Genomic DNA, 24,939 nt, shown 5'->3' with positions numbered 1-24,939 from the left:
GGTCCTGAGCTGGATATCACCATTATTCTCTTTCTTGCTGATTCCCTTCTACGTCTGACTCTCTCTCTCTCAGAGTAACACGGGAATTTTTTTTTTTTTTTGGCTGGTGCAGCATAAGCTTCAGGCTTCCTTGCACCATACGGCTAATAATAATAATAATAATAATAATAATGTATTCGAAATAAATATAACGGCTATCCCGTTCACCAATGAAAGCAGTAAATTGATACGTTGTTGATCAGTCATAAGTTATGTCAATTAATTGTTCTGTCTGTTATTTTTATTCTAAAAAAGCGTGATGTTTTCTAAATGCAAGATTATTGGAATAGCACAATCGATTATGATGATATTTCTTCGTAAATAATCATAATTCATACATATCAGGTTGCGTCAACCGCTAGCCGGTGTTTGTTACTGTTGAATACAGTCTACTTTCACGTGATACGATAAAGTTGGGAAAGCGTACTTTGTTGTGTTTGTTTTGTGCAACCGTGTGTAATAATGTTTGTTTGTAAATGTGTAAACTACTACACAAAATGGCAGTAACTATTAATAAAAATATAATACCAAAATCGATTCTTATTATTTCCGATTCTTTCAGCATTATTTTTCTTAACTTTTTCAGCTGGTCTTTATATTTGCATTACATATAGGAATTAGGGCAACTAGTCATGCAGTTAGGCCTAAATTTTTCGAAATTTGGAAATTGTAAGTGAAATATTTCTTTGAACTTATTTTTATACCTATGCATATAGCTAAAAGAAACTTGTTACGTAAAGAAATCTCAGGTGATTCTCCATCTTCATACTAAGAATGGCTGGTATACTTGCGCAATTAGGAGGCAATCCATTTAGCACTGCTGTTGGCCAAAAAATTGGTAAGTTGTGACAGTTTAGACGTTTTTCTTAGAGTCCATATAGAAAATATGAAATACAAAAACGTTCAAAAAAGAGTCAACCCAAAATCAAGACTAAATTCATAATATAAGAATTTTCATTATGTGAGTGGAGCCAAAATATTTGCTTAGCCTCCTATAGCGGGAGAAAGGGAAAAAAAACCAAAAAAAAAAACCAAGTTAATCAGGGCATTTTGGTTCCGGATTAACACGTTCTTGGACCCTATCCATTCATTTAGTAGGAGGATACTCTAGCTAGCTTTTTTTTATGTTTGTTGGTTTTTAGGAGCATTAGCAGCTAAGGCCATATTGCTCCGGGATATTCGGTGGTCATTCCCTGATCTTTCTACATCCTCCGTATTTGGTGGTGACGGGCTCGAACCCCGGTCTAATCAAGAAGCGTGTGCTACGCACTGCTGCTCCTTCCCACCTGGCTACGGAGGCGGATACTCTAGCAATAAGCCCCTCTCACCTACCCCATTGAAATAAACTGGCCACTCTGCTGCAGACAGAGTTTACTACCAATTAAAATAAAATTGGACCGAATTTAAAAAAATTCTTTTATTTATTTTTAGTAGCATATCATATAGAGATAATGATGCCTTGTTTTTTGTCTGTTCTCAGGACACACTTTAAAAGTTTTAGTGGCTAAGTTCAGAGTAATTGTGCATGGCCCTCTAAAAAGTGACTATGGGGGGGTCAGTGATAATATAGAAAGGATATTTTTTATAAATAAATAAATTGACTTGAAGAGTTCACTATGAACAAAACACGGTGCAAAAGCATTGACCGTTCAACAGTGAATCTTAAGTGTAGTTCCATTGCTTCGTGCAAAATAATTGCCTACTATTACACACTATCAGGCATCTTTCATATTTTGGAACTATACTTCATAATTGGGTTGTCGCTTGCAACAACAGGGTACCTGCCCACCCACCCACTGATGAGTAAGCCAACAAGCTTGAAAACAATGCTGTCTGGGTGGTATCTGCCTGGAATAAGTAACGTTAGTCTTCTCCACTGGTGAAGCGTTACTTACTCAAAGCAGTGCAATACCTCGGCAACTCGTGAAGGATGAATCACAATGTGAGATACAATTAAAATGATGCCGATTATCGACTTGAACAGTTCACTACGAGCAAAACATGGTGCAAAAAGCACTGACTGTTCAATAGTGAATCTTAAGCATAGTCCCATTGCTTCATGCAAAATAATTGCCTTAGTTCATAAATAAATACAACAGAATGAATATTTTATGGGATTATAGGAACAATAAGTAAGATACAGGGTTATAAATTAAAACATTATTTTAAAACATAACATACAGTATATATATTTTTTATTTAGTATATATATATATATATATTTTTTATCTAGTATAGATTTAGTATATATTTTTTTATCTAGTATAGATATAGTATATATATTTTTTTATCTAGTATATGTCTAGTGTATATTTTACTCAGGGAGAAAAGATAACATACATAGAGAAGGAGTTGCTTTCATAGTAAAGAAACATCTGTTAAATTCAATAATAGAAATTCACCCACATAGCTCAAGAATGATAAGTTTAAGAATAAAAGGTAAAGAAAAAGGAATCTTCATAAAAATAATCCAGATATGTGCCCCAGACTCCTCACATGATGATACAGAGACAACTGCCTTCTATTCAGACCTATAAGAAACCATAGATAACACAAACAAAAAAGATATTGTAATAACAATGGGAGACTTTAACGTAAAGGTTGGAGGCTTTTTTGACAGACTTCAGTGACGTATTAGGAAAGTTCGGGTTAGGAAATAGAAATGAGTGAGAAGAACTCTTGAACTTCTGCAAAGAAAATAAACTATTCATCACCAACACACTGTTCTACCACAGATCTCAACATAAGTATACACGGACATTACCACAGATGGAAATACAAAAAACTTCACAGATGGAAATACAAAAAACTGCATCGACTACATTTTAATAAATAACAACTGGAAATCATCCATTCAGATTGTTAAAACTCTTTGAAGTACAGATTTTACACTGACCATGAACTGCTAGCAGCAACAATTAAATGGAAATTTAAAATACGAAGCCAAAGAACAATAGAGCAACATTAAATATATCACGATTTGAAGAAGACAAAATAAAGGAAATTTATGGGAAAACACTACAAGAAAAATTAAAAGATAAACTATTTATCATCTGTGGAAAATATATGGGAGAAAACTAAACAAATGACTAAAGATGCAGCCTTAGAAACCTTGGCAACAAAACCAAATAATCTTTGAATTACAGCAGAAATTTTAGATGTATGGATGGAAAAAAAACAAATGAAAAACCACCTAAACAAAGAAAATAGTCAAGAAAAAAGGGAAAAATATAAAATCCTAAAAAACAAAATAGACAACCTATGTAAAGCTACGAAAAGGAAATGGTTGGAAGACAAAGCAAAGCAGTGTGAAGAGGCAAATAAACGTCACGACTCTAAAATAACTTACCGGGTTATAAAGGAACTCTCTAAAACATACATCCTGAAAACACTGACGATGAAAAATAAAAACGGGAAACACGCAAGAAATTAAAAAAATATGGAAAGAATATTACCAAACCCTGTTCAAAGGGGAAAGAAAAAAACGCCCTTGCCTTAGATAATAGAAGAGATAAAGCATCCTCGATAACAAAAGGAGTTCAGAAAGCAATTAGCCAAATGAAGAATGATAAGGCACCCGGAATTGATGGTATCCAAGCAGAACTATGGAAATTCGGAGGCGATGCAATGTTAAAACACCTCACACAATTATTTAATCTAATTTTATTTACAGGTGATATACCAGAAGACTGGAAAAGTGAAATAATAGTACCTATACACAAAAAAGGAGATAAAGAAAATTGTCAGAATTATAGACCCATTACCCCTTTAAACCATATATATAAAATATTTATAAGGATCTTACAAAATAGGATACTTAAAATATGTGAAGAAACAATAGGGGAAGAACAAGCAGGATTTAGAAAAGACAGATCAACAATAGACCAAATATTCATACTAAATGTCATTGCAGAAAAATATTGGAATAAGAAGAAACCTCTTTATCTGTGCTTCATAGATTTCAAGCAGGCATTTGACTCTGTAAACAGAGAAAATTTAATGAAGCAATTACAAAAAATCCCACTTGATCATGAAATAATCATGTTTGTAAACAATTTCTACAAAAATACAAGAGCAATAATAAAATTCAACAACCTTAAAACAGAGAAATTTGAAATAGAGAAAGGGGTCATGCAGGGATGCCCTTTATCTCCATATCTATTTTTAATATCTACCTAGAAGAACTAATGAAATCAATTGAAGAAAAAAGAGGCACAATAATAAATGGAAAAATATAAACCACATAAAATATGCAGATGATATTGTGATTTTAACAGAAACCAAAGAAGAACTAAAAGAAATATTAACAAACATGGATAAAGCAAGCAACAACTATGGAATTAATATTTAATATAAATAAAACCAAAGTAATGCAAATTGGAAAAAGATAATAAAGGAAAAAGGAAAATAATGCAAAGTAATGCAAATTCCAGTTATTAGAGAGCCCAGGTATACAAAAATTTGTATGTCTCTAATAACTGGAAACTTAAGAGGTAATATTGACCAAATTAATCACAGACTGAACATCGAATGGACAAATATGAACATACTCAAAAACATATGGAAGAGCAATAAAATCTCAAATAGTCTAAAAATTAAACTATATGAGACTGTCATCATACCCACAGCAACTTATGTATCAGAGAATTGGAGAATAAATAAGAAAGACAAAAAATAATGGCATTTGAAATGAGATGTCTAAGGAAAATCGACAAACAAATTGGAGAGAACATAAAACTAATGAACCAAGTAAGGAGAGATCTAAATTTTGAACGCAGAGTAATAGAACAGCTCTACAAAAAACAACTTCAGTGGTTTGGACATGTGAACCAGATGAAACAACACAGGCTGCCTAATGTAGTAATGACAGGAAGAATTGGAGATAAGAGACCACCAGGAACAAAAGAGAATGGCTCCAATGCCTAAAGGGAAACACGGGCTTTCAGAGCAATCAAATGGTGCAAGATTCAAGAGATCGACAACAATGGAGGACGATATCTAAATAGGGACTCAACCCGTGCCAAACGGAAGAGTAGAATGATGATGTATATATGTATATACAGTAAACCCCCGCGAATAGCGGGGGTTACGTTCCTGAGAAATGTTGCGAATACCGAAAACGCGAATACTGAGTTATGGCTCCCATAGTAATAAAGGGGTTCCGTTCCAAAGTATGAAATTTATAAGAAAAACTAGTCTAAAATTTTGTCTATGTATGTATATATGTACCTTCATCATAATATGACTATGTACATAGACAGTACATAGTGAAATGCAAGCATATGGCATCGAAATGAAAATAAGAAACAATTTAATATTAAATGTAATATTTATTAGAAATTTCAAACAAATCTTTCAATCCAGCGCCTTTGCTATAACTAAAAAAACTTATCCCGCCAGTGCTATCACCAGTTTCGCTAAAGTGTTGATAAAGGAGTTTTGCCTTTTCACGAATGATGAGTGAACTTAATGGAATTTTATTTTGAGTTCGGTCTTCTATCTACAGATTTAAAGCTTTTTCCATTTTATCTAATTTAACATCACGAGTTACAGAGCAAATTTTTGAAGCAATTAGCGCGTTTTCACGGACACTACGGCGGATTTTTTCTTCAGATTTTTTGATTGATCGTACTGTTGACTCATTGATTTTATAATGTTTTGCCACTGAGACACTTTCACCATTAGAAATTTTATCTAATAACTCAATTTTATTCGCTAATGTCATCACCTTCTTTGATATTTTCACATTTCTCCTGTTATTCGTAGCCATATTTTTGTACGGGTTAGAAAGAACTTGTCCACAATAAAGTCACTTTCTTCCGTTTACACTCGAAAAAGTCTGTTTTACACTGCAAAACGGTAGATTTATCATTTTTGAAAGCATATCAATTTATAAATTGATAAATTTATTCAATTTATAAACATATAAATTAAAAGCAAATGACGAAACCTTCCATCACAAACACATAACATATACTGAACAAGGAGTAGCGAGAAACATCCAAGCCCGGATTTTGTCACCCCTCTCCCCCACCCACTGAGCGCTGTTTTGACCGGGAAAGATAATTTTAGCCACGCCCATGTTTTTTATGGCGGAAAATATTCATGGCGCTTTAAAATTCACATTTTTTTAGGTTTCATTTTATATTAAATCGGCGATCGCGAATACGCGAAACCGCGAATAGCGGGGGTTTACTGTGTATATATATATATATATATATATATATATATATAGAATAGAAGTACAGTGGATGGATTCCGGTTATTTGGGCCACCGGTTAATTGGGGCAGCCATTCATTTGGGGCAAATCCAGTAGCAGATTAAGGTCGGTTGAGGCCCCAGGCACAGAAGAAAATATTGGGCCCCTAAAAAAAAAAGAGAGAGACGGGGAAAATAAAAATACATGTTAACCATTTTTTTAAATAAATAAAAAATATTATGTACTATTAATGTTTTATTTCCAATAAAATTTGAATATAATATATGTATAATATAATTAATAATAGCATAATAATAATCACAAAGTTTTGAACTAATAGCTGAACATATTAGTTCAACTAATTTGTTGGGATTTTGCGTGGGCCCTTCAGAAATCGGGGCCCAGGGCGCGCGCTCCCGGTGTGCCCGCTGTTAAATCTGCCTCTAGGCCAATCTTAAAAAACAGAACCCAATCGAGAAAATAGCCAGGGTTTACTTCGCTTAATTGGGACATCATGCTGTTTAATCGGGGCAGGAGACCGGAGCACCGGAGATTACCCTATGATTGTCTCCGACGGTACCACGTGGTTCAGTCGAAATTCTGGAGGTCACAACCATAAAACAATAAAACAATTAGCAGTCACCTGTTTATTGGGCTTTTCTGTTAGTGAAATCTATCATAAACGGACAGTAAACTCGATCTTACTGAATTTGATAATACTGACAGCTGGAATTCTGTGGGTTATTATGGTGAAATGTGTTTACACTTCCATGAAATCTTCAATCATATAAAAAAATTAATTTTCAGATCTTCTCTTCATTCCTATTTTTAAAGCTTCGTAACTCATTACTCCGTTCTCACTTGCGATTTGTCTGTGCCGTGTTCTTTGTTGTTGATTGCTTATCTTTTTACTGTTTTAAATTTTAACCTCCACCCACAAATGTCAGTGAACAGAAATGTCAACTAGTTAGTATGTCCATATTACAGTACGTATCAATTATTCCGATTATCACTTGTTATTCTTCTGATTTTCACTTATCATTTAATTTTTTAATTGGCAAGGTAATAAAGGATAAATTTGTGCTTAATATATCTTTACTTTTATACCCTGTGGATAATATTCCTCCTATTTTCTCTAATTAGAATCGCTGTTTAATAGAATTAAAATTCAATTCACAAATGTGATCACAATGACCGACGCTTACTACACATCGTATAGTGAATGGTACTTTACTATGGTGAGTTTGTCGTAACGTGATTTGATTGTACAGTGAACAAGTTGTAAAGGGGGGGATCCATTGTATTTTTAACTATTTGTGTGAAATTTCGGATAATTGGGGCAGCAGCTTAATCGGGCCAAAATGCACTAGTCCCGATGTGTCCCAAATTACCGGAATATATATATATACCAACATTTGTTAATCTTGAAACAAGAAGTTCTGTTACAATCCAATGAAACTAATATGAAAATGGTTTATTGAGAAGGTACCTTCTTCTTTTTTTGTGTTGGAACTGAAAACAAACTGTTTCATTATGAGAGTTAGGCAAGCCCAAAGCATCATGATGGATAAGTGTGGTATACCTTAAAGTCACTTGTTAATGTGAATAACTAGTTATTGCAGGAAGGGTGTTTTAAGTTACACATAATAAATTCCTATATATCATTGACAGAACCCTACGAGCTGTCCTAGCAGCTCATGGGATTCTGTCAGCTTATCTGCCTGCTTCAAATGTTATGTTGGACTGTTCACATGTCCAAACCCCTTAGTCTCTTTTGTTCTTCACCTTGAACATGGTACCATTCTCATGTGGTGAAGAATGAATTAAATGGTATGTTATGCTGGGATTACTGTTGGCCATGTGAAGGACCTTGAATGTATTGATGTTAAACCTCAACTGGCACTTCCGACCTCTGCCTAATTTTTCTAATTAGACAGAAATTAGGTCTCCTAAAAGAAATAATTTTTCTAGGTCTTTTCACAGACCTTGATTCCTGTCATTAAACATCCTGCAATATTTTTATCATCTGCAAACTTAGTCAATAAGTATGGTATGTCTTCATCAATATTGTTAATCAATATTGAAAATAGAGTGCTGAGCATAGTTTAGTCGGCACTCCACTAATAACATTACTCTAAAGAGTGCGCATTAGCATTAGTAGAGGCATATGATGCGAGAAAGCAAGCTTATGCAGCATCAGCCAAAAAAAAAATAAAAAAAACCCACTTCCATTTCACCCCTCCGTTCGTTCGAAATACCTGTCCAGCTGAGCCTTAAATTTATTTAGGCTATCAACTTCCACAACAAGGGATGGAAGTCTGTTCCACCAAACAACTACCTGCTGGCTAAAGGCAAATTTCTGCACATCTATCCTACATCTGTCTTTCCTCAATCTGAATTTATGCCCTCTCAGGTGATTATTCTGAAAAAGAGGAAGAATCCCATTGGCATTGAGCATGCTCAAACCATTCAAGGCTTTATACACCTCTATCAGATCACCTCGCCGGTGCCTAGTCTCCAGACACTGTAATTTGCAAAACTTAAGCCTTTCTTCGTAAGAGCAACCCTTTGTTCCATTCACTAATCTTGTCGCCCTTCTCTATACTTGTTCCAGCAGCTCTACATCCTTCTTGAAATGTGAGGCCTCTAGACCTGTATACAGTACTCAAGGTGTGGCCTGACCATTGCCTTATACAAGGGAATAATCACCTCCTTATCCCTGCTAGAAAAATTCCTGTATATCATTGACAAGACACCATGAGCTACTCTTGCAGCCCGTCTGCACTGCTCAGAGAACTTCATATCTGCCTGCACAATTCCCCCCAAGTCCTTTTCATTCTCTACCACTGTCAGTGTAATACCACAGAGTTGATACGTTGCTCTGGGGTTGCTGATTCCCATATGTAATACTTTACATTTGTCAATGTTAAACTTAATTTGCCACCTCTCAGCCCATCTGCTCAACCTTTGCAGATCCTGTTGCAGCAGCATAGCGTCAGTAGTGTCCTTAACAAACCTGCCAACCTTTGTATCGTCTGCAAACTTGGACATTAAGCTTGATATACCATCATCAATATCATTTATAAATACAGAAAACAATAATAGACCCAACACTGAACCCTGAGGGACTCCACTTAATAACATTAGTCCACGATGAGCAGTGTCCATCGATTACCACTCTCTGTCTTCTCCCCCTCAACCATTTGGTATCGATAAAGATTTCGATAAAGGGCCATCCCTTTATCGATATCAGCAATTTGCCTCCAATGCCACACTGCTCCAATTTGTGCAGCAGTCTTCCATGTGCAACAGTATTGAAAGCCTTTCTAAGATCCAAATATATAATATCAAATTTATTCCGTGCGTCCGGTTCTTTTGTGACTGCATCATTCTATCCAATCAAATTAGTCAGGCAAGACTTTCCCTTAACAAAACCATGCTGTGTCTGACCTATAACTGAAGTCTTTAGCATTAGCATTAGCATTAGTAGAGGCATTTGATGCAGGAAAGCAAGCTTATGCAGCATCAGCCAAAAAAAAAAAAAAAAAAAAAAAGTAACATAAATAAATAAAAATAACCACTTCCACTTCACCCCTCTGTTCGTTCGAAATACCTGTCCAGCTGAGCCTTAAACTTATTTAGGCTATCAACTTCCACGACAAGGGATGGAAGTCTGTTCCACCCACCAACCACCCGCTGGCTAAAGGCAAATTTCCGCACATCTATCCTACATCTGTCTTTCCTCAATTTGAATTTATGCCCTCTCAGGTGATTTTTCTGAGCTAGAGGAAGAATCCCATCAGCATTGAGCATGCTCAAACCATTCAAGGCTTTGTACACCTCTATCAGATCACCCCGCTGGTGCCTAGTTTCCAGACACTGTAATTTGCAAAACTTAAGCCTTTCTTCGTAAGAGAACCCCTTTGTCCCATTCACCAATCTAGTTGCCCTTCTCTGTACTCGTTCCAGCAGCTCTACATCCTTCCTGAAATGAGGCCTCCAGGCCTGTATACAGTACTCTAGGTGTGGCCTGACCATTGCCTTATACAAGGGAATAATCACCTCCTTATCCCTGCTAGAAAAATTCCTATATATCATTGACAATACACCATGAGCTACTCTTGCAGCTCGTCTGCACTGCTCAGAGAACTTCATATCTGCCTGCACCACCACCCCCAGGTCCCTTTCATTCTCTACCACTGTCAGTGTAGTACCACAGAGTTGATACGTTGCTCTGGGGTTGCTGTTTCCCATATGTAGTACTTTACATTTGTCAATGTTAAACTTCATTTGCCACCTCGAAGCCCATCTGCTCAACCTTTCCAAATCCTGTTGCAGCAGCATAGTGTCAGTAGTGTCCTTGACAACCCTGCCAACCTTCGTATCGTCTGCAAACTTGGACATTAAGCCTGATATACCATCATCAATATCATTTATAAATACAGAAAACAATAAAGGCCCCAATACTGAACCCTGAGGGACTCCACTAATAACATTAGTCCACGATGAGCAGTGTCCATTGATTACCACTCTCTGTCTTCTCCCCCTCAACCACCCCTTTATCCATAGCAGCAACTTGCCTCCAATGCCACACTGCTCCAATTTGTGCAGCAGTCTTCCATGTGCAACAGTATCAAAAGCCTTTCTAAGATCCAAGTATATAATATCAAAGTTATTCCCTGCATCCAGTTCTTTTGTGACTGCATCATAGTATCCAATCAAATTGGTCAGGCAAGACTTCCCCTTAACAAAACCATGCTGTGTCCTAGCTATAACTGAAGTCTTGTCTAGATGATCCTGCAGTGCTTCTTTCACCAGTGCCTCCATTAATTTTCCGGGAACAGAAGTTAAACTCACAGGTCTATAATTACTTGTGTCAGCCTTTGATCCCCCTTTGTGAATTGGGGTCACATTTGCACATCTCCAGTCAATGGGTACCTCCCCTGAGTCCAAGGAAGCTCTCATAATTATGGCTAAGGGTTTGCTTACCTCCTTTGCTGCCTCCTTTAATATAACTGGATAGATCCCATCCACCCCAGGTGCCTTTCTTGTGTTTATCTTCAACAATTTCTCCTCCACTTTGCTCTCAGTTATTACAAGATTCTCTAGCTTACTGCTAGAGTTGAATACACCTCTGGCATTCCCCTCGCTGAATAACTCCTCATGTGTGAATGTCGATGCAAAATATTCATTTAGTTTGTTAGCTACCCGAGCAGGGTCATCAACAGTTGACCCATCGATCTCAAGTGGACCAATCTGATTCATCCCCTTCCTTCTAGAGTTTACATAAGTAAAGAACTCTTTGCTGTTTTTCTTCGCATCCCTTGCCAAAGATCTCTCGTAATCTGCCTTCGCCTGCCTAACCTCCTTTGTAACTTGTTTACAGATCAACTTGTATCTATCATAGGCGTCCGTGTCACGTGTTAATTTGTATGTATCCCATGCATTTTTCTTCTCTGCCATATGCCTCATTAGTTCATCTGACAACCATTTAGGCCTAAACCTTGAACAATATTTCTTAGTTGGTATGTAAAGCCTAGTAGCTTCCACGATAAGTTCTTTGAATGCTTCCCATTTTGAATTTGCTGTTGGCAATATCATCAGTTGATCCCACTGTATAGAATTTAAATACTGTCTCAGTCCATTGTAGTCGCCTTTACGAAAGCAATACCCCTTCCCTTTACCCCTAATGGTAGTTACCTCTTTGAGTAACTCCCACTTCAGCACACTGTGATCACTGCCACCAAGTGGTTCATTTATCTGCAGATTCTTAATGCATGAAGAATCACTACTGATAATCAAATCAAGAGTATTACTCCCTCTAGTTGCCTCCCGAACATGCTGATGTAGAAAACAATCATCCAATAAATCCACAAAAGCCTTGCTACTGTGTGAGTGACCAGCCCCCAAATTCCAGTCAATATCTGGGAAATTAAAATCCCCCATTATAAGACTCTCTGATTTACTGGCCCACTCTATTTCTCCGAACAGTTTCTTATTATACTCATCAGAGTCATTAGGCCTATAGCACACTCCTACTCTCAATTTTGATCTCCCAATGCTTATGTCACACCAAACTGACTCGACACTGCACTGTCCAGCGATGTCGACTGGCTTCACTTCCTTGGATTTTATGTGTTTTTTAACTAATAGCATAACCCCTCCTCCCTTCCTATCCTGTCTATCCTTTCTGTAGACATTGTACTCCCCAAATTCCAGTTCTGCATTTCTTATATCTGTGTGACACCACGTCTCTGAAATCCCCACAATATCTGCCTTTGATGTTTTGAGCAATACCTCAAATTCATCAAATTTATTTACTAAACTCCTAGCATTGGTGTACACACAAGTATACATGCACCTGTTCTTTTTCTTAGCTACCCTAACACAACCCATGTGTTTACTTGTACCCCAATGATTCCCAGCAGTCTCTGAAATATCCTGCATCTTATTTTCCAGGCTGCGGCTCATTCCAATAGAAGCAGTGCAAGAATCACTTTCACCTCTGCCAGTGGCTACTGTTAATCTATTAGTCCTTGTATCCCCCCAATCTAGCAGTTTTCCGACCCACCTAACATTGCCTCGATAGCATCAGCAAACATTCTTGCACCCTTTCTATTTAAGTGTATCCCATCCCTGTAGAAGCAGTCTCTCCTGTTAACAAGTACAGACCAGGCTGAAAAAAATTCTACCCCTTGAGCCCTGCACAATCTTTCCAGGGCCGAATTGATTGACAGGGCTCTCATCATATACTCCCTCCTATCGTCTTGTCTAGATGATCCTGCAGTGCTTCTTTAATCAGTGCATCCAGTAATTTTCCGGGAACAGAAGTTAAACTCACAGGTCTATAATTATTTGTGTCAGCCTTTGATCCTCCTTTGTAAATTGGGGTCACATTTTCACATCTCCAGTCTATGGGTACCTCCCCTGAGTCCAAAGAAGCTCTCATAATTATGGCTAAGGGTTTGCTTACTTCCTTTGTTGCTTCCTTTAATATAACTGGAGAGATACCATCCAACCCATGTGCCTTTTTATGTTTATCCTCAACAATTTCTCCTCCACTTTCCTCTCAGTTATTACAAAATCATCTAGCTCACTGCCAGAGTTTACTTCACCTCTGGCATTTCCCTTCCTGAATAACTCCTCATGTGTGAATGTAGATGCAAAATACTCATTTAGTTTGTTAACCACCTGAGCAGGATCCTGAACTGTTGAACCATCAATATCCAGTGGACCAATCTGATTCATCCCTTTCCTTCTAGATTTTACATAGGTAAAGAACTCCTTTCCGTTTTTCTTTGCATCCTTTGCCTGCCTAATCTCCTTTGTGACTTGGTTACAGACCAACTTATATCTATCATAGGCTTCCATGTCACCCATTAATTTATATGTATCCCATGCATTTTTCTTCTCTGCCATATGTCATCTGACATCCATTTAGGCCTAAACCTTGAACAATATTTCTTAGTTGGTATTTAAAATAACTGAATGCACAAGGCATAATACATTAAGAATTTAATATCTATATAAAATCGGTGTGTAGATACACCATAGACAACTCTTAAAAAACTACAAAGTAGTTGTTGTAGGCATCATTTGCTCTTTCTCATATTGTGCTCTGCCTTCACGACGAGTTGCCATGATAATGCACTACCTCGAATAAGTAACTCTTCACTAATAGAGAAGACTATTTTTACTTATTCTTGGTGAGTACCACCACCCAGACATGTTTCAAGGCTATTTTGTATATGTGTGGGATAATAACTCAACTATCCACTTGTCCCTATTAGACTTAGAAAAGCAAAAAGGTAGAGGGAAAGTAATAGTAGGAGTGGAAGAGGAAAAGAAACGGTGTAGAAGAATGAAAGGGACAGTAACTCCTTCAACTCGTACCACTCAAAAACTCATAAACTCCTCAAATAGGCAACGCTTCTCCAGTGGAGAAGGCTGTTGTTACCTATTCTTGGAAACTCCGGACATCATCAGGCTCCCCCTGGTGTCGTTTCAGGGCTATTTGTCCCTTCTTCGGTGGGTGGGTAGGTACCCGAGTGATGCCAAGGCTATTGGCCTATCATCAGTGGGTGGGCAGGTACCCTGGTATTGCAGACATGACGACCCAGTTGTGAAGATAATCACACAATATGAGAGATGTCAAAAGGTGTATATGACAATATTTAAAATAACTAAATGCACAAGGCATAATACATTAAGAGTTTAATATCTATATAATATCGGTGTATAGATACACCATAGACAACTCTTAAAAAACTACAAAGTAGTTGTTGTAGGCATCATTTGCTCTTTCTCATATTATTCTCTGCCTTCACGACAGGTTGCCATGATAATGCACTACCTCAAATAAGTAACGCTTCACTAATAGAGAAGACTATTGTTACTTATTCTCGGTGAGTACCACCACCCAGACATGTTTCAAGGCTATTGGCCTATCATCAGTGGGTGGGCAGGTACCCTGGTATTGCAAACATGACGACCCAGTTGTGAAGATAATCACACAATGAGAGATGCCAAAAGGTGTATTTGTATTATGCTTAATGTATTATGCTTTGTACATTTAGTTATTTTAAATATTGTCATATATTGTATATATATGACATTCTTCCATTGACTCAAAATTCTATCCATAGTTTTGCCGATGATAGTACATTGCATTCCACTTTACATTTTGAAAAACCTGCCCTGCTCAATCAGCTTCAACTTCTCGAATATCTGCTACCAATTCCTTAAATGCCGATCTCCAGGTAATTCTCCAGTGGGGCAGTGACAACTTAGTTGATTTCAATCCTTCTAAAACTCTGTCTTGTCTTGTATCTCGCAAAAAGGATTCTTCTGCTCCTATGCTTATCTTTTGTGACACTCTGATTTCTAGGCAAAATGATATATCTCTTTTGGGGGATTACCCTGACTTCTAATCTCTCTTGGTGCAAGCGCATTACAAATATTGCTTCATCTGCATCTAAAAAACTTGGTTTTCTCTTTCACTCTCGGCGTTACTTTTCTTCGAAACAGCTGTTCACTCTGTACAAATCGCAAATCTGCCTTACCATAGAATATTGTTTCCACATCTAGGGTGGTGCCCCCTGATGTGTGAATGGAATCTAGAAGCCTCAGAGAGGCTTCTAGATTATATTATGAAGAGGGTAGTTAGGTTAATTAATGACTCCTCTCTAACAGAGTCTCTCCACTCTCTGTCTCATAGACGTACTGTTTCTGCTGCATGCATTTTCTACAGATACTTCCATGGGCACTGTTCTTCTGAATTGACTTCTGTAATTCCCGCTCTCTCTCTTTCAAAACAGTCCGAACACTTGCCGCCACCAGCCAGCAACTATTTACTGTCCAACTTCAAACTTACAGAACTAACTTTTCATCTTGTTTATTCATTCAATTGCCATTTTCTGGAACAACTTTCCTTCATACATATTTCCTGAAAATTACAGTCTACAGAAGTTCAAAGTCTAATGTCAACAAATTTCTTCTTTCATCTTCTCATCCTGTAACCCAAGCTTGGTATTAAGTACTATAGGTTCTAATACCTTTCGTGTTTGGGGTTTTCATAAAAAAAGGGTTGATCTGTAAGATATTATTTTCTTCTTTTCCTTGGTCAGTTTACTGTTTCAAATATTCTGATGTCAACATTTGCTGAGATCATGCCAATGAATTATTCTTGTAGGTACGAAATCCTTTATTCTACACTCCACCTTAAAATCTCTTCCTTTATCTAATCTTTGGTTTTCCAATAAATGTGCTAAAGCTGTTCAAGAGAAAAATGTTGCATATCGTTAACTGGTTTGTATCCAAATCTCCAGGTTCATTTTTTGCCTACACCAAAGCTTATAACAATTGTAAAGCAGTTATTAATCAGTCCAAACTAGATTTCGAACAGGCTAAGAGTAGAAAACTTGCTCCTTGTCAAAATGGTAGTCAAGCATTTTGGTCCCCTTCCAAAGCTATTGGCTGCAACTTTTGCCTCTGTTAAAACCAGATGGTTCTATTGCTACTTTAGATTAAGATAAAGCTGACCTTGCTAGCATCCTATTTTTCTTCCATCTTGTGTGTTGATGATCTTGGTAAACTGTTTCCCACTATTCCCAGTACACTCAATTCAATACCTCCTGTGGTCTTCCATCAAAAGGATGTCAGAAGGATTATGAACAATCTTGATGCTAAGAAAGCTTCAGGTCCTGATTGTAATTCACCACTTGTTCTTAAAATCTGTGTTCCTGAACTTTTATTGTGTTGCCTTTATTTACTTTCTTGTTCCAAAAGTGTTGTCCCTTCTACTTGGAAATTTGCTTATATCCAGCTAGTTCCTAAAAAGGGTGACAAATTCCTCCCATCTAATTATCATCACACTGCACTTACTTCTACTCTATCTAAAGTAATGGAGAAATCAACTAACCACCATCTCCGAAACTATCTAGAAACCTACCATCTGCTCAATGATCAGCAGTATGGATTCCATCAGTGTCGATCCACTGGTGATATTCTGGCTTATGTTACCCATTTATGGACAAATTCAATGGAAAAGTTCAGTGAAATACAAGGAGTTGCTCTTGACATCTCAAAGGCTTTCAATTATGTTTGGAATAAATGTCTTCTAAACAAGCTTCCATCTTACGGTTTGCCAACTGTCTTTTGTAATTGGGTATCCAGTTTTCTCTCTGACCACTCACTGCAGGTGATGGTAAATGGCCCTCTGTCTTTGAACTTGTCCACTAATGCTGGTGTCCCCCTAGTTTCAGTTCTTTCTCCCACTCATTTCCACTCATTGATGACCTTCTTCCATTGACTGGAAATCATATCCATAGTTTTGCTGATGATAGCATGTTGCATTTCACTTTCCAGTTTGAGAAACCTTGCCCTGCACAAACAGCTACAACCTTTCAAATGTTCACCACTAATTCCTTAAATACTGAACTCCAGGTGATTCTCCAATGGGGCAAAGATAACTTGGTTGATTTCAATCCTTCTAAAACTCAGCTCTGTCATATCTTACAAAAAGAATTATTCTGCTTCTGCTTCTGTGCTTATCTTCGATAACACTCTGATTTTTTAGGCAAGGTCCTGACTTCTAATCTCTCTCTCTCTCTCTCTCTTTCGCTCTTGGCATAATAACATTAAAAAAATTGCTTGCTCTGCATCTAAAAGACTGGGTTTCCTCTTTTTCTCTCGGCATTACTTTTCTTTCTAACAACTCTTCATTCTGTACAAATTGCAAATCTTCCCTACCTACTGCCCCACATCTGGGGCAGTGCCCCCAAAATCTCTCTCTCAGGCTTCTAGATTCCATTGAAAAGAGGACATTTTTGATAATTAATGCATCATCTCTAACAGAATCTCCACTCTGTCTCATAGAAATTCTGTTTCTGCTGCATGCCTCTTCAGTAGATAACTTCCGTGGGCACTGTTCTTCTGAATTGGCTTCTATAATTCCCACTCTCTCTACCAAAGCAGTCCAAACACGTTCCACAACACATGAACATCTTTTTGCTGTCCAACTTCAAACTCACAGATCTAATTTTTGTTCTTCCTTATTTATTCATTTGACTTCCGTTTTCTGGAACAACCTTCCTTCATACTTTACTGAAAATTACAGTCTACAGAAGTTGAAGTGTAATGTAAATGAGTATCGTTTTTCATCTTCTCAACCTTCAGCCCAAGCAGGATACTAAGTACTGTAGGTTTTAATACTTCTTGTGTTTGAAATTTTCATAAAAAGTAAAAAGAAAGACTATGAGGTAGGGTTGTCACATATCTGGCCTTCTGAACAGATGTGTAATTGTCTAAGTTAATATAAATGGCAATTTTGTCTGATTCTGCTAGGTATGGCTCATTCCAAGTGTGTTTATTGTAAGGTCTGCTCTCATCAGTGGCATAACTACTGCTGCCAAATCTATCACTCTGAAGAAATGCTGATGAAGGCATCAAAGGCAGATATTGTTGAGATATCAGAGACATGGTGTCACACAGATATAAGTAATGCAGAATTGGAATTTGGGGAGTACAATGTGTACAGAAATGATAGACAGGTTAGGAAGGGAGGAGGGGGTTATGCTATTAGTTAAGAAAAACAAAATCTAAAGAAGTGCATCAGGTCCATGAGGTTGTTGCAGACATTCTCTCAGATATGCCAGAGAAGCTGTACTTGCTACCTGGGAATCTAAAACTCTGATGGAACTGATATTCGAGTGACACCCAAGTCAAGTGGACCCAATTTTAGTGAAATCCGGACGGTCTGTGACAACCAAATCCTCTGCTTGCACCTTCACGATAGTGGGACTGTTAGTAATCCTGGGTATAACCCCATGTGCAAGCACACTGTGGGGACGACCCAGGTGTGAACCAACATAAGCAGGGTTTGAGGTGTAGTGCCCTACACCACATGGAGGAATGCTGCCCCTCCATGTTACCAGGCAATACTAGGTGGTAAATGACTCTCATCAACCGGTGCAATACCACCACTTTGCTTATTGGAGGCTTGAAGGGGTGGAACCCATGTTTAGTCTCTAGAGCTAAGTTCTGGTCAGTCCTTCCATCATGCAGTATGACTGACTTTTGAGGTTATGATGGATACCATGGTGAGATCCAATCTTCCTTACATTTCGAGGGTACAGCTCTAAAATGGTGTTTGCAGGCCAGCCGCTAGTTAGTACACCGGACCGTACCCATTGGTAACTCTAGGAGGCTTCCAGATCAACTAGTGTGTAATCTTTCTACCTCTACTCTGCCAGTTAGTGACCGGAGGGAGTCTGAGTAGTGTGTATGTGGGGGAGCATTGTTGAGGCCACATTATGTCAAGGATCTGGGTATATTCTTACCATGTGTATGCCATATCCAAAAATTTCATTACTTGATACAGCATGTCCCACCCACTTTTTCTTACTATTGAATACACCATGAATTGTCAAACTTATAGAGCAAGCTTAACTGCGAAAAGATCTAAACCTCCCAAGCACTTCCTAGTTCATTTCACAAATATATTCTAATTCTAATCTCAATGATGTCCATTTCCACTTGCAGTCTGCCAAACCCCATGTACTTTTTCTGACAGAATCTTAGTTATCGGTTAATTCAGCTACTGCTCATCTCAGTTGCCCAAATTATTCACAGTATGATTCTTTTCGCGTCAAAGGTGGTACTTGTGCATATGTCCGTTCTGATATTCCATGTCAGAGACTTGGTAATTTGGAATCTCCTCTTTTCGATCATCTCTGGCTTAAAATCTCTCTACCACATTCTGTCAGATTCATCTGTTGTCTCTACCATTCTTCCAACTCCACTAAAAACTTGGAGCTCTTTGCAACTTGACTTTCTCCAGTCCTATTTTCCTAACAGTGAGGTAATTTTCCTTGGTGATTTTAATGTTCACAACTCCAGCTGCTTCCGTTTTCTAGTCACACTGACCCAGCTGATCGAGATGCTGAGGCTTTTGCAATTACTAATGACCTTGCACAGATTGTTCATTTACCTAACAGAATACCGGACAATCCTTAACCATACATCCAACACATTTGATCTTTTTCTCACAAACAACCCTTCTAAGTACACTGTCAGTGTGAGTGAACCTTTAGGCACCTCAGATCACGACTTGGTGATTGTCTGTTCTCAATGGAGCCATTATCTTATGGCTATTCCCAACCTCGTGTTGTTTGGCATTACAAGAATGCAAAATGGGATGACCTGCGAGATTTCTTTTCTTCTTTTCCTTGGTTGGATTACTGTTTCAAAGCATCTGATGTCAACGCTTGTTCAGATCATGTCAGTGAAATTATTCTTTCAGGAATGGAATCCTTTATCCCACACTCCACTTTAATTTCTCGTCCTTTATCTAAACCTTGGTTTTCAAATAAATGTGCTAAGGCTGTTCAAGAGAAGAATGTTGCATATCCTAATTGGCTTGTTTCGAATTCTTCAGTTTCATTTTCTGCCTACACCAAAGCTCGCAACAATTGTAAAACAGTTATTAATCAGTCCAAACTAGAGTTTGAACAGGCTAAGAGTGGAAAACTTGCTTCTTGCCCTAATGGTAGCCGAGCATTCTGGTCGCTTGCCAAAGCTGTTGGCCGCAACTTTTGCCCATCTCTGCTTCCACCTCTGTCAAAACTAGATGGTTCTGTTGTCACTTCTGCCAAGGATAAGGCTGATCTGCTAGCATCCCATTTTTCTTCCAACTCATGTATTAATGATTTTGGTAAAACACCTCCCACCATTCCTAACATGCTCCATTCAATGCCTCCTGTGGTCTTCCATCAAAAGCATGTCAGAAAGATTTTGACGAGTCTTGATGCTAAGAAAGCTGCAGGTCCTGATGGTATTTTTCCACTTGTTCTCAAAACCTGTGCTGCTGAACTTACTCCTGTTCTTTGCCACCTTTTTTCACTTCCTTATTCCAAAGGTGTTTTTCTTCTGCTTGAAAATTTGCTTATATCCAGCCAGTTCCTAAAAAAGGTGACAAATCCCTCTCCTCCAATTATCTTCCAATTGCAATTACTTCTACTCTTTCTAAAGTAATGGAGAAATCAAATAACTGCCAACTCTTAAACTACCTAGAAACCTTCTGTCTGCTCAACAATTGCCAGTATGGATTCCGTCAATATCGATCCACTGGTGGTATTCTGGCTTACCTTTCCCATTTATGGACAAATTCAATGGGAAAGTTTGGTGAAACATAAGCAATTGCTCTTAACATTTCAATGGCTTTCGATCGTGTTTGGCATAAAGTTCTTCTAAACAAGCTTCCATCTTATGGTTTGCCAACTGTTTTTTGTAATTGGTCATCCAGTTTTCTCTCTGATCGCGCGCTGAGAGTGATGGTAGATGGCTCTCTGTCTTCGAACTTCTCCACTAATGCTGGTGTCCCCCAATCTTTTCCTCTTGTATATTAATGACCTTCTTCCATTGACTGGAAATCCTATCCATAGTTTTGCTGATGATAGCACATTGCATTCCACTTTCCAATTTGAGAAACATTGCCCTGCTCAATAAGCTTCAACTTCTCAAAAATCCTACCAATTCCTTAAATGCCGATCTCCAGTGGGGCAAAAACAACTTAGTTGATTTCAATCCTTCTAAAACTCAGTTATGTCTTATATCTTGCAAAAATGATTCTTCTGCTCCTATGGTTATCTTTGGTGACACTTCGATTTCTAGGCAAGATGATATATGTGTTTTGGGGATTACCCTGACATCTAATCTCTCCTGGCACAAGCACATTACAAATATTGCTTCCTCTGCATTAAAAAAAACTTGGTTTTCTCTTTCACTCCTGACATTACTTTTCTTCCAAACAGCTGTTCACTCTATACAAATTGCAAATCCACTCTACCATGGAATATTGTTCCCACATCTCTAACAGAGTCTCTCCACTTGCTGTGTCATAGACATACTGTTTCTGCTGCATGGCTTTTCTACAGATACTTTCACGGGAACTGTTCTTCTGGATTGGCTTCTATAATTCCCGCTCTCTCTCTCTCTTTCAAAACAGTCTGAACATGTGCCGCCACCAGCCAATATCCATTTAATTTTCAACTTCAAACTCGCAGAACCAACTTTTCATCTTCCTCACTTATTCATTCAAATGCCGTTTTCTGGGAAATCCTTCCTTCATACGTATTTCCTGAAAATTACAGTCTACAGAAGTTCAAGTCTAATGTCAACAAATATCTTTTTTTGTCTTCTCAACCTCCAACCTAAGCACGGTACTAGGTACTGTAGGTTCTAATACCTCTCGTGTTTGGGATTTTCATAAAAAAAAAAAAAAAAGTTGACATAGGTCGGCAGTGCAATTTTGAGTCTGTTGGTATGACATAAACACTGGGAAAGGGAAAATGAGAGTAGGAGTGTGAAATAGGCCTAATGACTCTGATGAGTTCAACAAATGGTTGTGCATAGAAATAGATTGGGCGAGTAAATCAGAATGTCTTGTAATGGAATATTTTAACTTTTCAGATATTGAAGACTGGAACTTGTGGATTGGGCACTCTTACGCTAGCGAGACTTTCGTGGATTTATTGGCGGATTGTTTTCTACAGAAACATGTTCCAGGAGCAACCAGAGGGAGTAATACTCTTGATCTGATTATCAGTAGTGATTATTCATGCATTAAGAATTTGCAGATAAAGGAACCACTAGGTGACAGTGTTCACAGTGTACTGATGTGGGATTTACTTAAAGATATAACTACCAGGGGAAAGGGAAGGGTTTTTGCTTTCGTAAAGGTGACTACAGAGATATCAGACAGGTTTTAAATTCTATACTGTGAGATCAACTGATATGTTACCAACGGTGAATTCTAAATGGGAAGCCTTCCTATCTGTCTATCATCCTCAGGGACTTAATCTTGGAGGCTACTGGGCTTTTCATACCAAGTAAGAAATACTGTTCAAGGTTCAGGCCTAAATGCATGTCAGATGAATTATTGAGGCTTGTGGCAGAAAAGAAAAATGCATGCAATGCATATAAATTATCAGAAGACACAGAAACTCATGGCAGATATAAGCGAGTCTGTAATCAAGTCACAAAGGAGGTTAGGCAGGCAAAGGCAGATTATTATTATTATTGTTGCTGTTATATTATTTCTCCCCGAAGGGGGGATTCCACTCCATGATGGGTACTGCTACCAAGTAACAGGGAGATTGTAATGTCTGGTGTTACTGTTGGTCGAGGAACTCCCTGACTATCCTACAGGTTTTCAGGATTGCGGCTTTCTGGAGTTCCTTGTAGGTGTTCTCTGGGAGACCTATTGCTGCTAGTCTGCTATGTAAGATCTTTGGTTGACATGATGATCGGAATAGTCGTTACTTCTTGCATATGCCACATCTCCTTGACCTCAGGTTCGTATATTTCCTAATTTTTTCCTCATGGGTTTTCTGGACATTGCTAGTGTTAGGCACCGCTATGGCAATCAGGTAGGTAGCCTTTTCCATCTTGTCCACAAGGGTTATGTCCGGTCTGTTGTGGGGATGGTCTTATCCATTATTATGGCGCGGTCCCAGTACAGCTTGTGGGTTAGGGTCTCTAGTACAGTCTGGGGTTCGTACTTGTAGTATGGTACACTTTCTTTGGTCAACTTGTATTTCCTCGCTAGCTTCTGATGTATTATCCTGGCTACGTAGTCGCGTATACGAGCGTACTCAGTCTGAAGGATCACATTGCACCTCCCTGTAATGTATTGGATAATTTCTGAGTCCAGGTGTCATTGTCGACATGTGTCATCTGACATTCCGGTCTCCTTTGCAATGTATTTTCTATAGTTTCTGGTGTTGATCAGTGGTGTATTCGGGGGTGGAAGTCACCGGAATGACCTTCCGGTACTTTTTTCCTAAATGTCATAATAGAAAATCATTAAATTTATACACCTAATATTATGAAACAATGGCATAATCAAAGGGGAGGGAGAAATATCTGTTTTACTCATTGTTATTAAAAATATATATTAATAGTAATCTTTAAAATAATAAATTTCTTTAAAAATTTATTTAAAAACAAAAATATAAATTTTGCAATGAAACTTGATTGTTTCTTACTAAAGTACAATGTGTTAAATAAAGAGATCCAACGAATGAGATATACTGTGTTGCGTGCGAACCCTGCATTTTGATTCGCCATTCAATTCTATGAACAAACAGTTCTAGCATTCAGCGAATGCTAGAACTGTTTGTTCTATGAACTGTGAGTCAGAAGTCTGATTCAGTTACTGTACAGTCAATGTGGTGTTATCATATAGTTTTCTGGAGAACGAGCGTTCCGGTACAGTTTTTTTTTTATGAGCATTCTGGTACTATTTTTTTTTAGCAATACACCTCTGATGGTCTTGAATGGCCAGCATGAATCCTTCAGTCTCACGGAAGAGTGTCCCACTTGTGAGCCATGCATTGGAAGCAATGTTATTGATGCGATCTCGATTAGAGGTCATGGAGTGTCTGCTTTGCCCATCTTTCAAGCTTCGTTTCTTGTGTCATCTGGGCGGGAGAGGGCTTCTCGCTTAGGTTGAGTGGGGTATACCACTTATCTATCTTCCTTATGGCCTGGTGGAGTGGTGCTGTGTTCTCAAAGTAATCCTTCAGGTTAACTATTGCTGCTTTCTGTTGCTCTATCAGATCCATCAGGCCCCCTTCCTCCCTCTTTCCGAGCTATTGTTAGTCTTTCCACTGCTGACTTCGGGTGATGTTGGCGGCTCTTGTCATCATTGTCTATGTCTTTCGCATGATATCCTCTAGCTTGGTGTTAGTCCGATCTATGATCCCAAAGGAGTATGTTAGTACTGGTGCTGCTAAGAGCATAGGGCAACAAACAGACCCTGCAGGGCTGACTGCCAGAGTTAACATCCCCCAATACTTAAGTACAGACTGAAAGTAATACTTGCCACAGCAGCACAAGCCCTCACAGTGGCAAAGATCTAGACCGAAAGGTGATCCAACTGCAAGTGGCAGCCTGAATGGCTATGACTAAGATAACTGAAAATCAACAGTTTTAGGATATAATGGGAAGGTGAGGGATGCCTGTTCACTCACATGGCCACTATCCAAGAACAATGAAATGTGCCAGTGTGCTCCTGGGGACTGCTGGGTGAGGCAGTTTCCACACAAAATATGTTGATTAAAGGTTGACCCAGTTGAAAGAACTATTAAATGGGTCTCAATACAGTGCCACTCCAAACAATATGGTTAAGCCGCAGATT

The 24,939-nt window shown here is 38.2% G+C and overlaps 1 protein-coding gene across 2 annotated transcripts in view; it reads left to right on the top strand.

Annotated features, from left to right (window-relative positions):
- Positions 1 to 445: 445 nt before the first annotated feature.
- LOC150084120 (target of Myb1 membrane trafficking protein-like) overlaps positions 446 to 24,939 on the top strand; it is a 212,958-nt gene continuing 188,464 nt past the window's right edge. For both annotated transcript variants that reach the window (XM_090375897.1, XM_090375896.1), the window contains exon 1: positions 446 to 877. In XM_090375897.1, the coding sequence (XP_090232023.1) occupies positions 814 to 877 (64 nt within the window). In that variant the 5' untranslated portion in view covers positions 446 to 813. The remainder of the gene's footprint in view (positions 878 to 24,939) is intronic.

Source organism: Mastigoproctus giganteus, chromosome 6 (genome assembly GCF_048544385.1).
Source record: "Mastigoproctus giganteus isolate SK-2022 chromosome 6, ASM4854438v1, whole genome shotgun sequence".
Lineage (NCBI taxonomy): Eukaryota > Metazoa > Arthropoda > Arachnida > Uropygi > Thelyphonidae > Mastigoproctus > Mastigoproctus giganteus.
The sequence above is the reverse complement of the archived record's forward strand: the minus strand, read 5'-3'. Positions and strand labels throughout refer to the sequence as shown.